This window comes from Pelecanus crispus, chromosome 1 (genome assembly GCF_030463565.1).
Source record: "Pelecanus crispus isolate bPelCri1 chromosome 1, bPelCri1.pri, whole genome shotgun sequence".
Classification (NCBI taxonomy): Eukaryota; Metazoa; Chordata; class Aves; order Pelecaniformes; family Pelecanidae; genus Pelecanus; species Pelecanus crispus.
The window spans coordinates 214,221,137-214,237,378 of NC_134643.1; the positions used below are offsets into that span (position 1 = coordinate 214,221,137).

At 39.5% G+C, this 16,242-nt stretch overlaps 1 protein-coding gene across 1 annotated transcript; it reads left to right on the forward strand.

The window, feature by feature from the left end:
• Window positions 1–671: 671 nt before the first annotated feature.
• Window positions 672–16,013, forward strand: CCDC82 (coiled-coil domain containing 82). The gene is made up of 8 exons (XM_075724210.1): window positions 672–708; window positions 1,401–1,956; window positions 2,614–2,839; window positions 3,944–4,036; window positions 5,087–5,211; window positions 6,236–6,406; window positions 12,839–13,024; window positions 13,598–16,013. Exons 2-8 carry the CDS (start codon window positions 1,408–1,410, stop codon window positions 13,661–13,663), a joined length of 1,416 nt encoding a protein of 471 aa, XP_075580325.1. The 5' UTR covers window positions 672–708; window positions 1,401–1,407; the 3' UTR covers window positions 13,664–16,013.
• The last annotated feature ends 229 nt before the right edge of the window (window positions 16,014–16,242 follow it).

Below are 16,242 nucleotides of genomic sequence, written 5' to 3' on the forward strand. Positions count from 1 at the left end.
GGGACTTCACCACCTCGCTGGGCAGCCTCTTCCAATGCTTGACCACCCTTTCCGTAAAGAAATTTTTCCTAATATCCAATCTACACCTCCCCTGGCGCAGCTTGAGGCCATTGCCTCTCATCCTATCACTTGTTACTTGGGAGAAGAGACCAACACCCACCTCACTACACCCTCCTTTCAGGGAGTTGTAGAGAGCGATAAGGTCTCCCCTCAGCCTCCTCTTCTCCAGGCTAAACAACCCCAGTTCCCTCAGCCGCTCCTCATAAGGCCTGTGCTCCAGACCCTTCACCAGCTTTGTTGCCCTTCTCTGAACACGCTCCAGCGCCTCAATGCCTTTCTTGTACTGAGGGGCCCAAAACTGGACACAGTATTCGAGGTGCAGCCTAGGATGCATTTAGGGCGAGCAAAAAAGCCATCACAACTAAACCACCTCACTCTAACGCTGCTTGAGACCCACGGGAGCAGGCGCTGGCGAGGCGTGCTGCCCCTGCGGCGGGAGGACTCGAACCCGCCACCTCAGGCTCTCCGCGCCCACCCGCAGAGCCCAGGCACACCACGTGAGACACCCCCGCCGCGGCCTGCCAACACTTCCGTAAACACCGCGGCAGCTGAGTGACAGGGGGCGGCGGCCAATCGCGGGGCGCGAGGCACCGAGGGGCGGTAGTCTCCCTTCAGCCGCGCCGGCGGTGGACGGCGGGAACGTTAACGGTAAAAGTAACGGCTGCTGCGCGAGCTGCTGGGGGACGGGGGACGGGGGACGGGGGACCGGGGACCGGGGACCGGGGACCGGGGACCGGGGACCGGGACCGGGACCGGGACCGGGACCGGGACCGGGACCGGGACCTGCGTGTGCCATGGCCGCGGGGTGGGGTGCGCTCTGCTGGCCCGGGCCCGGCCCGCTTTGTAGCGTCGGGAGCGGGCCGCCGCCGCTCGCCTGCGGGGGCCTCAGCCGCGGCGGGCCGTGCTGCGGGGCGGGCAGGGCGGGTAGGCCCGGCACCCTGTGTGGGGTGGTCCCTCCCCAGCTGAGGGCAGCGGCTGTGGACGCCGGGCCGCTCCTCGGTGAGGCCTGCTGATGGTGACCCTGTAGGCTTCCAGCGTTGGAGGGGGTGATGGGATCTGTAGCCGCACTTCAGACCTGATTTTTCCGGTTCATTCTTGCTGGGTGCGGGCAGTTATGCTCTTCTACATTTTTTGAGCAAGGTATATCCTCTTCAGAAGTTATTGTGCGTGCTTACTTTTGTTTGGCACTGATTTCTGCGTGTGTCTCTTAGTAACGATACTGTTAAAGTCATAAGCGTATGTAACAAAATATGCATGCCCTTGTACTTTTTTTTCTTTTGACTGCCATAATGTAGTAAGTGCTATGTTTTACTTGTTTATATTTTGCTGCATTGTCACAGCCTTCCAATGGAGATAAAAGCAGTTGGCAGAAGATATGAAACAAGAAATAGGACAGCAGGAAAAGAGCTGTCATCATCCAAATCCCGAGTTGATTGGCGACGCACTAAGAGGGAGCTCATACTACCTGACAGCTATGACGAATCCTCATGTACCTCTGAGGAGGAAGAGTCTAGTGCATCAGAAGATGAAGTAGATGAAAAAGGTGAAACTGTTGTGAAGAACAGCCTTTCAGATCAGGAAGAGAAAAGCCATGATGGGGAAGTAACAGAAGACGGTGAGGATGAGTGCATTGTGCCTGGGAAGCGTAAAAGGTTGAACACCTCTGTCTTGTATGACAGTGATGAAAGTGAGGACAGTGATATACTTGTTAGAAAAGTTTTTGCTAAACGCCACTGTATAATGGATGAAGATGAGAGTTCTGAAGAACAGCAACCTGATAAAACCTGCCTTACAGAAAATGTTTCTACTAATAGGAAACAGAAGGTGTTTGTAAAACTGAAAGAACTTGCAAGACAGAGAGCAACTCGGACATCCTGCAGCAGTGAAAATTGTGAGGTCTGGATTTTATCTTTGAAATTCAATTGGAGGAAATACTGAATGCAGGGGAAGGTGAAGGCTAATAGGTATCCATCAGTGGGATTTTATTTGTTTTGTTTTGGGTTTTATTCATCACAAATCAGTAGTTCTGTCACATTTTAACAGTTGTCACGTTAACTAGATAACAATATTGACTGCTGAAAACCTTTACCTTGAGTTTAATTTTAATCGCTGAGGATTTAAGAGTTTCCTTTCATTTGCTTTTTCAGGCGTTCTGATGGCTAAGCAGCTTAGAACGCAGGTATCTATCTTTTCTATGTAGTCAGAAAGGAAAAACTTATCATTCCATTTTTTCCTGTAAAGAAGAGATGCATGAGAGGACTATCAAATGATTTTTATCGAGAAGCAAAATATCTGCTGAAGTAACTTAAGAGATCTTATGTTAGCTTAATTCCTACAAATAGACAGAAGAGAGGTACATGGAGATGGCTGATTTAAAACTGAAAGTAATTGTCACCTTGTACAGAATGATGTGGTTTTTGGAAACATTATTTCTTGTTAATTGAACAAAATGGCGTTAGAAGGTCAAAAATCTTATCCAGTATATGTAGTATTTCATCAGTGCAAATACTGAAAATTCTTGTGTTTGAAATATTTTTTTTTTAATTTAATTAGGATTCTAATGATGAAGCAGAAATAGAAGAGGAACCACTCTGTCACTTGCCCCTCACACCAACAGAAAGTAGTGAAACTGACAGTGACAGCATGAAAGATTTTATAGTAGAGGAAGAGGAAGATGATGATGATGATAACACAGAGCACATAAAGAGCGAAAACCAGCCACAACAGAAGGAACTAAATACACTAAATAGCGAGTTGCTGGCATACTACCTCCCACACTGTAAGATCAAAATTAGTGATAATTCTATATGTATAACTTGCTTGTAGTGCTGTAATAAATATTAATGGACTGTAAATACAAATACTATGTAATAGGATATGATAGTTTAAAAGCAGATTCCTAACAGGCTTCAGTTTATTGTGGAAGTACTCTGATTTCCACAGTAAACTTTTATAGTCTTGCTGTATCTTATTAAAGGCAGGATGTAGTTTGGGGAGAAGGAAGGGAAACCCTATTGCACAGATTTTTTAAGTTGGTCTGATTTTGGATGAAGTAGGCTACCTATGATGCAGTCATTCCTGTGGAGACGTAAAAGCATCATCTTCCCTCTTGTGATATATGCTAAGAGCAGCTGTGTTAATTCTGGCCAAATTCTGTTCTGGAGAGTGATGTAAAATTCTTGCCATGAGTTTGGGGTTTTTTGGGCTTGGGATTTTTTTTTAATGTATTTTTATTCCATGGCAGTGAGACTTGGGAGCACAGGTCTATAGGGGTTTCTGAATTCATTGGTCAGTTGCAGCTGAGCTGCACAGAATGAGAAAGCTTTTCAGTCATGAAAACTGGTATCTGGATGGAGCAGAGATTTGAAACAGAACTTTATGCTAGTTCTCTTCTTAAGTATTCTGTTGTTCAGAAGCAGGTATGTATTGACCAGTGATATTTCTTCCCCAGTAAAGATCTGACCAGAATTGTGTGTATTTGAAAGAAAGTTAGGAAAAAGAAAGAAACAAACAAACCCCATAAGCCTGGCCTTCTCTGGTTTGCGTTATTTCCTGCTATTCACAGAACAAATTTTTCTCTTTTAGTGTCTGTAGCTCTTACTCTGGGCTCTCCTTGCTGAAAGAACACGTGACTTTAGGATGCTAAAATTCATTCAGATCATTGGGATGAGCAGCACTATGTAAAGGCATGGTCTTAAGGGTGTGGATGTTGTATAATGAAATTATTTTTAAATCCATATTTAAATTACTTTAAAATTCTAAATTTACAATAATGGAAAAAAAAGAATTCTTCTTACAGGACTTTTAACATTGCTTAAATCTTCCCCCCCTTTCTTCTTTTTTTTTTTTTTTTTAAATACTGGTTACATTGCTTTCTTCCCAGTATCTCGCTGTGATCATTATGTACATTTCAAAAGAGTAGTGAAGGCTTTCCTCATAAATGCGATTGATGACACTTTTCTGAGCTCATTGTATGGTAAGTAAATTGCATTGAATATTATAATAGTGCATTCAAAGTTATACAAAGACATTTATTCTAGGGAAAGATGTGTCTCCTGATTAGAGTATAGGACTGTGAGTCCTGAGATCTGTTCTAAAAATCTATCTGAAAAGGATAATCTTGGAAAAATGTGTAGACTTCTTTTAAGCCTAGAAGGCGTTCCGAGATGTAGGGAAGTGTTTCTCTGTTACTGATCAGTAGTAACAGTTCCAGAGTGAAAGCAAAATTAATTGCAAAGTAGATATCTCAATGAAAACATTGCAAGGTCAGCTGATGTGTCAAAATGTTGCATGCTTCATAGATTTTTCTGAGGAATTTGATAGATAATTTTAGTTATGGAGATTACTCCATATCTGAATTCTTTTTCTTTTCCTTTTTAAGATTTATGCTTTCCGATAAAACAAATAAATTTCAGCTGCAGTCAGTACTTCTTGTCTTGTCCTTGCTGAGGAAGTGCTTTTTGGCATTTGGCCTAGTGGGGCTGAATAGCAACCTCACATGTAGTTTCAGAAGCACTGTAAAGATGGGATTAATGAGAGGAATGTCAGTGTCAGGTTGTGGAAGTAGTCAGCAAAGTGCCAGAAAAGAAGTTCTGGTGTCATCAGGAGGTAAGAGGAAATGGAGAAACTGAAGTACACCACAGATTTCAGAATAAAGGCTGTGTATTCTTGGAGCTAAAAATGTCTTTGTCTTTCATCTACTACTGCTAGTTCTTTCAGGTGTTATTTTTGTTTTGTTTTACCAAGTGAAAACAAGCTTGTGAAAAGTAATAAGTAAACTTTGCCCCCCCCCCCCTTTTCCATTCTTTTAAAAATTAATTAAATTTTAATAATTAAATATGTCTGTTTATCAAAGATGCATGGATCACTTTTACAGATAACAGTATCAACTATATTCAGTAATAATATATTAAAATCATTCATAGTTCTTAGTATGCGGAAGCATAATGTCCTTGAAAACTTTTATTTGAAGAAACTTGTACAACATAGGGTGGTCAGAAAATTAGTAATGACTCTCACTGAACAGATGGAACAAGACAAAAGAAGTATGCACGAGATATGTTGCTCTCACTTCATTATTTGGATGAACGCTTCGTTCAGCCTCGTCTTGAGAACTTAATCTCTAGAAGTCGCTGGAAAGATCGATACAAGGTATGTAGCTTCTACTTTAAATAATGAAGTGGGCTCCAAATCATATTATTACTGACAGATTTTTTTTTTTATATACTGTAATTCTCAGTAAAGGTACAATAATTGCTATAATTATATATACTTTTTAAATAGAAAATCATTGTTCTTTACCTTACATAACTTGTTTTGATACTTATAAATATCTGAAGTATATTATGTGTTTATAACCAGATAAACATTCAGGTAACAGAACAGAATCTGTTCTCAGTTACCTGAATGCTTCTCCTGCTAACTTCAGCAGATGACATTTTGAGGATTTTTTGTGACTTGCTAAATGTTATAACAAAATTTCTTCTTCCTCCCACAAAGTTAAACCAGTATGTTCATAATGAACTTTCTACTACATGAAAAAAAAAAGGAAGTCAATATACAGTAACCTAGTCATTGTATACAAATTACTAGAATAGTATTAGTGTGATAGGTGTGGTGATCTGATCATAGAATCATAGAATCGTTTAGGTTGGAAAAGACCTTTAAGATCATCCAGTCCAACCATTAACCTACACTACCAAGTCTACTCTAAGCCAATCAAGGGTAGACTAGACTAAACCATGTCCCCGAGTGCCACATCTACCCGTTTTTTGAACACTTCCAGGGATGGGGACTCCACTACCATCATTGCTGTAATAATGAAGTATGGCCAGTGGAGAGATACATTTATTTGAAGTAGACCAACTGATGTTGTTGCACCTCCACCCCCTCAAAAAAAAAAAAAAGCGATGAGAGGAAAATAAGAGCCAGGATGCAGGAGCTGTTCTTTAGGTCTGAAGCCAACAGAAAGAATTAATGAACTAGAACTGAGTGAAGTGTTGGAAAATGATTGAGAAGGTGTATGTTCGCAACTGAATGGTGAAAGACTTCTGATTTTAATCTCTTTGGTTTCTCTTGCATCAATTTTGTGCTAGTACAGAGTACTCAGCAGCTTATTTGAGGCATCTTTCAGTTTATGGAGATTCTTTAATGTTATTTGAAATCTGTTTTTCAGGAGCGTGTGGATTGTTACCCAGATGTTCGCATAATCTTGAAAAATCCGACAAATATGTCTTGTCAGGCCTGTGAATTGAATCGGTATTGTAAGTTTAATGTGCAGCTCTCTGGAAAGCTTTATAATAGTAAAACTTTGGAAGCAGATGACTTCATGTCAGATGACAAGCAGGTAACTTCAAACAAACACCCTATATAATTATTTTTAAGCTTTGTCTAGTGTTACAGAAAATCATACAAAGAATCGATACATCTGATATCTATAATGCTAGAGGCAGGAGTTAAGCTACTGTACTTCCATGTCTAAACCCTATTAGCTCTTAAAATATGAGGACCATTTTGCAGTTTGGAGGAGTATAGTCTTGGATTTAGCTATGAAATGTAAGAGGATGAGTAGAGGCACTCCCCTCTGCCACCCCCTCCCCCATCCTTTCTTATATTTTGGGAAAGAGGTAATGAAAAGTATCCTCAAATAAACCTAACTTTTATCAAGAAAATAAATATGATGGTTTTCTATGACCTTTGTTTTTGCGTGCATCACAATGATTGGTGTGCTGCTTCCTCCCCACTTTTGCCACTTAATATTAGTACCTGATGCAGCACATGTACTTGTACTGCAGTAAGCGCTAGTAAGTATACCCAGCCATGAGCTGAACTTCATGATAAAAAAGATCAAGGGCTCTAAGACATACGATGGGGTTTATTGATAACTCTTGCCTTCAAGTCAAAATTGACATGTGCCTCAATTTTTCCTCTGCTTCAAATCTCTACAGTCTGAGCCTCACCCAGGGCAAGAAGGAAACTCTAGGTACATGGCATCCTACACATCCTATTCAGCATGCTTCTCTTTTGTGGTGCATGGGGAGGCAGTCTGAAACTGCGGGTCAAAGAGGCTGAGAGCACACATGAAGATTCACATACTAACCAAAGTTCTAATAAGACCACTCAATCAATTATTTGTAAAGTAGTTTTTTGTTTTGTCAGAGAATATTTAATAGAAGATTGAAAATCCTAAAGCGGATGCATATCTTAGAGAAAGGAAAACCAGTGGTAAAGAAATTAACGCTACTGATTGATGCTCTGAACATGCTTGGCATTCCTGGTTTTCACCAAGTACCTGAGAAATACTATGACTTTTTTTTATCTTGACTAGATCCTATCCGTGTATGCCAGGAGTCTGAGACTTTAAATCAAGAATGACATTTGCCTCAGATTTACATATATTCTAAATATCACAATGCCTTTTCACTGAAATTAGATCAATTGAAAGCCTTTTACCTTTGCGTGTGCCTATAATGCCCTTAAGACTTTCCCAGCAGGAATCTTGCATTGCTAGTTTTCAGAAGTGTTATAAAAGTAACTTTCTGTATAATGGACAGTCATCTCCATTGAATGATTGTTGCAAGTCAGGTTTGTTCTACATTCGGTCACTAGGCTTGCTACTTCTGTCCTTACTGTGCCTCTAGCATTTGGAGCATCCATGTGCACCCCAACAGTTCTTGTTTGCTCTAGGTTAGAACGTTGAGTGAGATAGTGCCACTGTCATTCTAATAGTCCAAGTGCAGCCTAGTCAGAATTTACTGCTTTGTTATTCAGATTTTTTCACATCTGCTATTTCCCATGTACCTGTTCACTCAGGACAAAGTATCTTGACATCTCAGTTGCACTGACACTTGAAATTGCTGATCGCCTTTTGAGAAGACTTGTTCCTAACTACTTCAGTACATTTTATTAGAGCCTTTTTCTCATTGCTGCATTATCAGAACCACTGTCAAAACTAGAAAACATTTCCATTTAGGTAGTCTCCCATCTTTTTCTCACTCAGTTGTCTCAACTAGGACATTTTGGATTAAATTATTTTTTTGGAATGAAACACATCTTTCATGTTGTTACATGATGTTGCACTAGGCAGTCATTTTGGATTACTTGAGCAATCAATTTTGTTACATTTCACAGCTGAGACTTTTGGAGACCTTGACTCTTAAGAACCTGGGTGTTCCTAATATTTAGGGATCTTCCCTTCAGATTTACAGCTACCAGTAATTGCTATGATTAGGTATGCATATGACCTTCTTAAGTAATGTAATGCATGACCTCTTATGATAAACTCAAAGCACAGGATTTGTCAAGAATAAAATGTTGCTATAGCTGTGTACCAAGCTGCAGTTCTGCTTTTCCTCCTTTCAGGAGGTGTAGAAGGTATATTCCTTTTCTTTGTGAGTGTAAAAGAATTTTTGAATACAGCTGAAGTTCCTCACAGTATTTGCCAAAAAGAAAAAAGTGTCAGAACAAGTTGTATTTACAATACATTTTGAAATGCAGTATAATAGGATTTCTTATGTAAAAATAAAGTGAACACCTCATCAAACTGAAAGTACACCTTACAGAAGCTCAAGCCTATATTGTTGGCATCTTTGGAAATAGTCTTAGAGGTATGAGGGGTGTCAGTGTAATTATCATTCTGTCGTCATATCAGGCTCTGCGTGTAATGCAGAATCTAGGAAAATCTGTGCCACAGTTTTTCGTAAATAGATTACAGACCCTTGTGAGCAGCAGTTGTTAATACTCTGTTTTGATGAGTCTGTGTGTGCCTGATAGTCAGGAGAGCTAGGCTTTTCCAGCAAGGCTTTTCTCCTTGTTTATTGCAGGAAGACAGTTAAGTCCTTGGCAATCATACTAGCACTGATACTGCAGTCCATTGTATAGTCATTATTCTGCCTTACATACAGGTCTCTAAATGTAGATGACTAATTTAAAAATTTTCAGTCTTTCATGGGAAGTGTGTGCCTTACCTAACCAGAAATAATAAGTGAACTAGCACAGAATTTAATCTTTACTCAACTTCCAACTTAACTGTGGAAATAACAGTAGCAATTCCCTCACTGTGTCCAAACGTTGTCCTACATAAAGTGTTGACTCTTTCTCACTCTGGAAAAAACTTGAAATATCCTGCTGAATATTGAACTAGCTTGCTAGTTCATTTTTGTCCTCTTCAGCTTAACAGTAGAAAATGAGAACTTTTTTTACCCTATGTACCCCAGCATCTTCTGAGATGCCTGCCATGTGCATGCTCAGTATAGCTCAGGGGCTGTAGGAGAGAGACGCAGGGGAGAGAGTTATTGAGCACTTTCCAGTAATTTTAGATAGTGCCTTTGTAATGCAACATCCGTGTTCTTATGGTGACCTGTAATTTAGACTGCTGAAGGTACTGTTCTTAAGTAGTCTTTGAAGTTCTGGTGGCAATGCATTGATCAACCTGTCTTGCTGACTGAGAAAAAGGAAAGGAGGAAAAAGGAAAAAAGCACACAGAGCTACATCAAACTGGCACTTCAAGAACTTAATTGACTGAAAGAGAAGGCAGTTCAGCACTGGCAGATCAGATTGAATGGAAACACGTAGTTGGACTATTTTCTGAAGTTTTATTTGAAAATACTCGAGAAAAGTGGATGTGGAGAGAACAAACCCTCCTCTTCTGCATAAAACTTTCCTTTTCTCTCATCTCTGAAGTATTCTGCTCTGCCAATAGAAAGAGAAGAGAAACAGCTGTTCCACTTTTGCTTAGGCTTGCAGTGATTGTTCTGTGTGTAGCTGCCAGTTCTCATTCCTCCATGGTCAAGGAGAATCGAATGGTTTAGAGGTATAGGTGTCCCCTGCGCTTCTTTGTTCCTGTGTCACCTGGATTATAAACTGTTTTCTACTCTCAGTCTTGGTGTTCTACTTCTGTTTATAATCACTTAGAGGACATGGATTCAGTGACTACATGTTGTGCTATTGTCAGGCTATGCTCCTGCATTCCATACAAAGTGATTTAACACAACTTTGGCTGATATGGCCAGCTTGAGCAGATAAGTTAAGCATTAGGACAGAGTCACCGAGAACTGCGAGAGGAAAAAATTAGAATGAGTACAGTACTGAGATTCTTTCCAAAGCTGCATTCTGAAATAGCATTGTATTTTTAGACAATCTTTCTTGGTTTAAAAACACAATACATAATTACATTATACAATATTTAGCTGTTTGCCTCTGGCATTTCTCCAGTGTAGAAATACTTTACACCTCACACATAAATGAACTATGAAACTCATTGGCAAAAGATACTTTGGAAGTGAAAAGTGTTAATGGGTCCCAAAAGGGATTAGACAGGTTCTTGGGGAAGCTTTGTCCACACTATTGGAACATGATAGTTGGGATGATACAGACTGTCTTAACTGTTGACTGCTAGAAGCTGTGTGGTAATGTTATGATCGTTCTGGTGTTTGTCCTGCATCTTATGCTAACTTCCTAAATATCTCCTGCTAGCTGTTGTCGCGGGGGAAGAACTGGGCTATCAGTTTGATGCAAGATGGTGTCTCTTATTTTATGTAACAATGTTCCAGATGCTGCACCTCATTGCTTGGGATACTTAAAAAGTTAGGAAATGCTCTATGAAACACCACAGCTCAGTTGTTGATTATTTCAGTATTTGAAGTGGTATTTCTGGAAATTTGAATGAATCAAGTTTATGCATTGGTTGGTAGGTCTTGCACTTCAGAAGCACCTGTAGCACCAAACACAAGCCTTAGCTTTTCAGTTTTGGGGAGGGTAGAAAATGGAGCTGCATATAGGTACATGTACATGGTCTGTAGAGAATTGCAATATAGTAATAGGAATTTTTTACCTCAAAATGGATAAAATTTCAGTTAATAACTATCTACTGTAGGTCAGATCAAAAGCTCTTTTAAGTAAGTGTGTCTCTCGACTTCAGTGATATTACACCTGCTTATATCAGTTGAGCTGCTGGTTAATGTATTTAAGAAATTAAGTAGATTCATATATTTAAGAAAATGTATAAATAATACATATAAATATAAATTTATATTTATAAAAATTATATAAACTAAATATGCTTTTCTGTTACTGTCATTGTAAGTAGATACTGCTAGTGCTGGGTTGTACAAGTAGGCCAGGTGTTTTGGGGAACTGCTCACAGGTGCAAACATTTGGTCATGCATTTGGAAAAGCTTCCTGAAAACGCAGGTTGTAAGCATTGATTAAAACTTAACCTTCTCATAATTTAAAAGGGATTCAGATTATTACCAATGGCAGCAATAAAGGGTATCGCTGTTGCGGCTAAGGAGAGATAATTTTGCAATATATAACATGGTTGGGTTTTTGATATACATGCATGTATTGCATCTGAAATAGCAATATAATTGCAGCTTGCATTACTGATGCAAAGAACTTTGACCGTTAGCCATTTACCTGCTTGTTACTCGCAAAGGTGTGACAAGACATCAGTCCAAAACAATTGCTGCCCTTGAAGGTCAAGTTGACAGGGGGTGGGTTAGTAAAACTAAATCAGTTTCTCCTGTATGTGTCAGGAGCTGAATTTCCTTACACATGTATTAATTATGTTGCTTCTGAGTGTAGAAAACCTGACCTCCGAAAACCAGTCAGATGTAGATTTCTTACCTGATAGGCTTTGTCTCCATGGGTTGGAGTAGTAATCGGTGCACCTGTGGGTCATTTACAGGGGAGAGATTCCTCTTCTGATTTGCCACTGTATGTACTTGAGCTACTTCTCTTGTAGAAATGGAACAAAACTTGCTCTTGTGAAACACAGGATGTCCTTAAATGCAGGTGAACTTTGACTCTTTCTCCCTCCCCACCCTCCAATTTCACATACTCTTAGTGAAGATTTAGGCTTGCCAAAGATTCTTGTAACCAATATATTACTCGGTATTTTCAGGTAAACACCTTCACCACTTAACATCTTTGTATAAAATCTGAGTTCAAGATACATGCAAATACTTGCCTGTATTTAATGTTAGTGCTGATCCATGCTCTGATTATGCATTTATAGGCATATTTACCATTTGTTTATCTATAAATACTGCTGTAAAGAAAATTGTTAAATAAGACAGCACTGTCTTTTCTGCATGGATGTTGTAGAAGTAAAACTGGTAATAATTGGGAGATGCAGAGGCTTTGATTTCTACAGTATTATAGCCTAGCTATACCTCCCAGACAGTTGCAGATTAATATTTGCATTGTATAAAACCTTGGTTTTCAGATTTTATTTTTATGAAATCCAATCTCTCTTTAATATATTTATTAAATATATGTTTCTAGGCATATGTCTATTTGTATCCATATGTATTTCTTAAAGAAATATTGAATATTATTCAGACTACAGAATGCTAGAACTGGTATTTCATGTCCCTAGGAAGTACTACATATTAAGTAAAAGTAATAAAATAATTTCTCTTCCTCTGTTTTCACAATGTGATGGTGGTCTAAAATGTTAGTGATTTTGTAACAAAATTCCACCAGGAGATAGGAAAGATACTACCAATTATAAACGTGGTTGTGTTTGCAAGAAAACAGTACTTATAAGCTGCCATTGCATAGACTTGCTGGCTGCCTGCTTGCTCAAAAATTGTTCTGCCGTGGCTGTGAAAACTACATGGTTTTGCGCTGATTTTGTGCATGTAATGTTTATTTCATTATTCAAAAAAATCTTCCTAGACTGACTGATAAAAACCTTACTAGACTGACTTAGCCATTCTTTATATTTTCAAGATAATCACAGTTCTGTCAGAGTGATTTGTTCACTTTGGCCTAGGTTTTGAAGGTTGGCGTGGTGTGTGCGGATCGTACAAGAGTTTATCATAATTTGAAGCACTTCAAATACAAGTTGTATGTGGATTGCAGCTCCATTACCGAGTTGGATGGTGTTGAGGATGAACCAGTCAAAGACACAGTCAAACGGCTTTTCAGCCAGTTGGAAGACAGCGGGTGGATTCAGAAGGTACAACTGAGTCATTTGATGTATCCTTTTCCAAGTAGATAAAAGTAATCTGAGATAAAATGTCTGACTTGATCAGTTCTGAATTCCTGGGCTTCAGTAATATAACTCAGCTTAACCATTCATCCATTTCTGCTGACCCAGTTTCTCAAACAGTGGTATGGTGCTGCGTTCAGATAGAGTTTGTGTCAACTTTTGACGTTAAGCTTTTTGACAGCTGCATGCTCTCTGGGCTGTGGTGGGCAGGCTCCTGTTTCATTTGAAAGCAGCAACACAACAGACTCAAGCTGTAACTTAGAAAGATTGGAAACACGTATGTGAGGCACAGCAAGAATATTTTACTCATCTGTGTACGCTGAAGTACTGTGAATTATTTGGAAACACTTTATGAACTATTTTAAGACAGCTTGTAGTACATTGCTTTGTACTTGTAATTTGCATTTAGCAAGCTTTCAGGTATCATTGCTTCTGAATTGTTACTGGCATGCTTGTTAATGTATTGAAGAAAAAAACAGTCTTTATGTAATTCAGTTATTAAACATTGATAAAATAATACAGGTTTTGTTTTATTTGCAGAGATACAATGATCTTGAAGACTACATGAATGATGCAGACAGTTTCCAAGAAGAGAAAATGGATTAAGTGGTCCTGTAGCTCTTTGAAAGACATCTTGTAAAAATTTGAATGGCCTGCTTGATCTGCATGCACTTTATCTCTGCTTGGTCTTCAAGATTCTTTTTAGGCTGTGTTGTACTTAAATCCATATGCCTTTAAACTACTGTTTGAGAATGTGCTGTATCATCTTTTCTCATCTGTGTCAATAATAACACAAAGTTTTACCAAATCGGTCCTTCCAGTCTTACGGCATAGGTCACTTTAAGTTTCCTTCTGTTCTTAAAAATAACATCTCAATATCTGTTTATTTGTGAAATAAAACTTCCACCTATTTATATTGAGCTGCATCGTAGGGAAGGTAGTAGATGCCGAGACCTTTTGAAGTAGGCATATTTGGAAAGGTAAGGCTATGTTATACAAGAACGTATGATTTGCATCTTACCTTCCTTGGTGCTTGTTATATACAAGTAAGTCCAACCGTTTAGAATTATAGTTACAATAAACAGGTCCCAAATGCAAAGATATATTTCCCCTCTGAGGAATCAATATAGACTGTTGCAAGGCAACAGAGGAAATATTCTGCAGTTCTGACTACATTTGCAGCACAGTAGTCATTCCTCTCTTTAGAGAGAAGGTGATGAGTCACATTATAGGCGTCATACAGACTGAGTCTGGCTTAGCCATCTAAATGAACACTTGGGCCCACAGTGTCTGTGATAAGCAGCTGGGGCAATTTACTGAGATTTTAAACATCAAATTATGTTGTGCAAACATAATGGCAACAACTTGCAGTAACTAAAAAAATTAAGAGAATAGATTAATGTGGCCATGCAAGATAAGCAAGAATTCTTCCAGTATAACTTAACAGAAAGTAGGAGTTACTCAGAATCATGATGCATGGCTTACCTGAATTGCACGAAGCCCAAATCAGAATTCTTTTGGGGCCAGGAGAGTTGATTTTTGAGGAGTTAAGAAGGATTAAGTACTGTATTGTCCATTCTGAAAAGTTGGACACGACCCTGCAATGTGCACTCTCAGCCCAGAAGGCCAACCGTATCCTGAGCTGCATCAAAAGCAGCGTGGCCAGCAGGTTGAGGGAGATGATTCTGCTGCTCTACTCCACTCTGGTGAGACCTCACCTGCAGTACTGCGTCCAGCTCTGGGGCTCTCAGCACAAGAAGGACATGGGCCTGTTGGAGTGGGTCCAGAGGGCCACAAAAATGATCCGAAGGCTGGAGCACCTCCCCTGTGAAGAAAGGCTGAGAGAGTTGGGGTTGCTCAGCTTGGAGAAAAGGCTCTGGGAAGACCTTATTGTGGCCTTTCAGTACTTAAAGGGGGCCTGTAGGAAGGATGGAGAGAGACTTTTTAACAGAGCCTGTAGTGATAGAAGAGGCAACAGTTTTAAACTGAAAGAGAGCAAGTTTAGATTGGACATAAGGAAGAAATTTTTTATGATGAGGGTGGTGAGACACTGGAACAGGTTGCCCAGAGAGGTGGTAGATGCCCCATCCCTGGAAGTGTTCAAGGTCAGGTTGGACGGGGCTCTGAGGAACCTGATCTAGTGGAAGATGTCCCTGGTCATGATGATCTTTAAAGGCTCCTTCCAACCCAAACCATTCTATGATTCGGTCCCTGTACTTCGTGCTGCATGTAAAATTAATTGGATGTAGCCTAAGATAAGATGCAGGGTGCAGGGTTTTGAATCCAGTTAGGAACTGTTCCTACATCCTGCTGTATGCACATGCTCCTTTATTAGTCTTTTGTGGCTGAGCAACTTAGTGAAAGGGAAGATATTGTTAACACTCTAGATTCTTTTAACAAGTTGCTCTCTCGGAGGCAAAACTAATGAAACATAATGTCTCGTGGATTTGTCCATAAGAAATCCCCGCATTCATTATGCCACTCTACTGGTAACAGATACGCTTATTGGCGAGGCAGGTGTATCACTTAATGGTGAACATCTGTTGGCTTTTTTCCATAGAAACTGCACCTTAGATTTGTCATCCAGTACCCTTTTTCCAGCATTCATTGTAAGAAATGAACTGATTTTATATTTTCAGGGGTTGAAATTCAGCAATGGTGTTTATATGCTGTTAGAGTGAGCTAATATCATCAGTTCTCCCTTGTACCACATAGAGATACAGGATTTACAAACCAAGATGAAATATCCCAGTAAACAGATTGAGACTTATTCTCAAGTAAACTTATGTTGAAGATATTATTTCCATACCTTAACTGTGAGTTAGATATGTAAATATTCTGAGATTTGATATATCTTATACCTATCTCCTTGGGTTACCAAAGCTGAAGGAAATCTTCTCTATTCTTTCTCCTTCTTCATCCCAGCTCTTCTGAGAATATTGGTGGGAACACGCCCATCAACTTAAAAGTACTCGGGCATCTGTCTCAAATGCATGCTTTTTAGGAAAATAACGCCCTTTGATGCCCACTTATTTCTGTTAACAAAATGTCTGTATACTTTTGTTGGCTTCTCTAGAATAATAAAATAATATCTATGTTTGGTGTAACTTTATTCTTACAAAGGAAAACCATTGGTTTGTATCACATAATGGAGTATGCCTGCTCAGAGCCTTCCTGACTGGTCT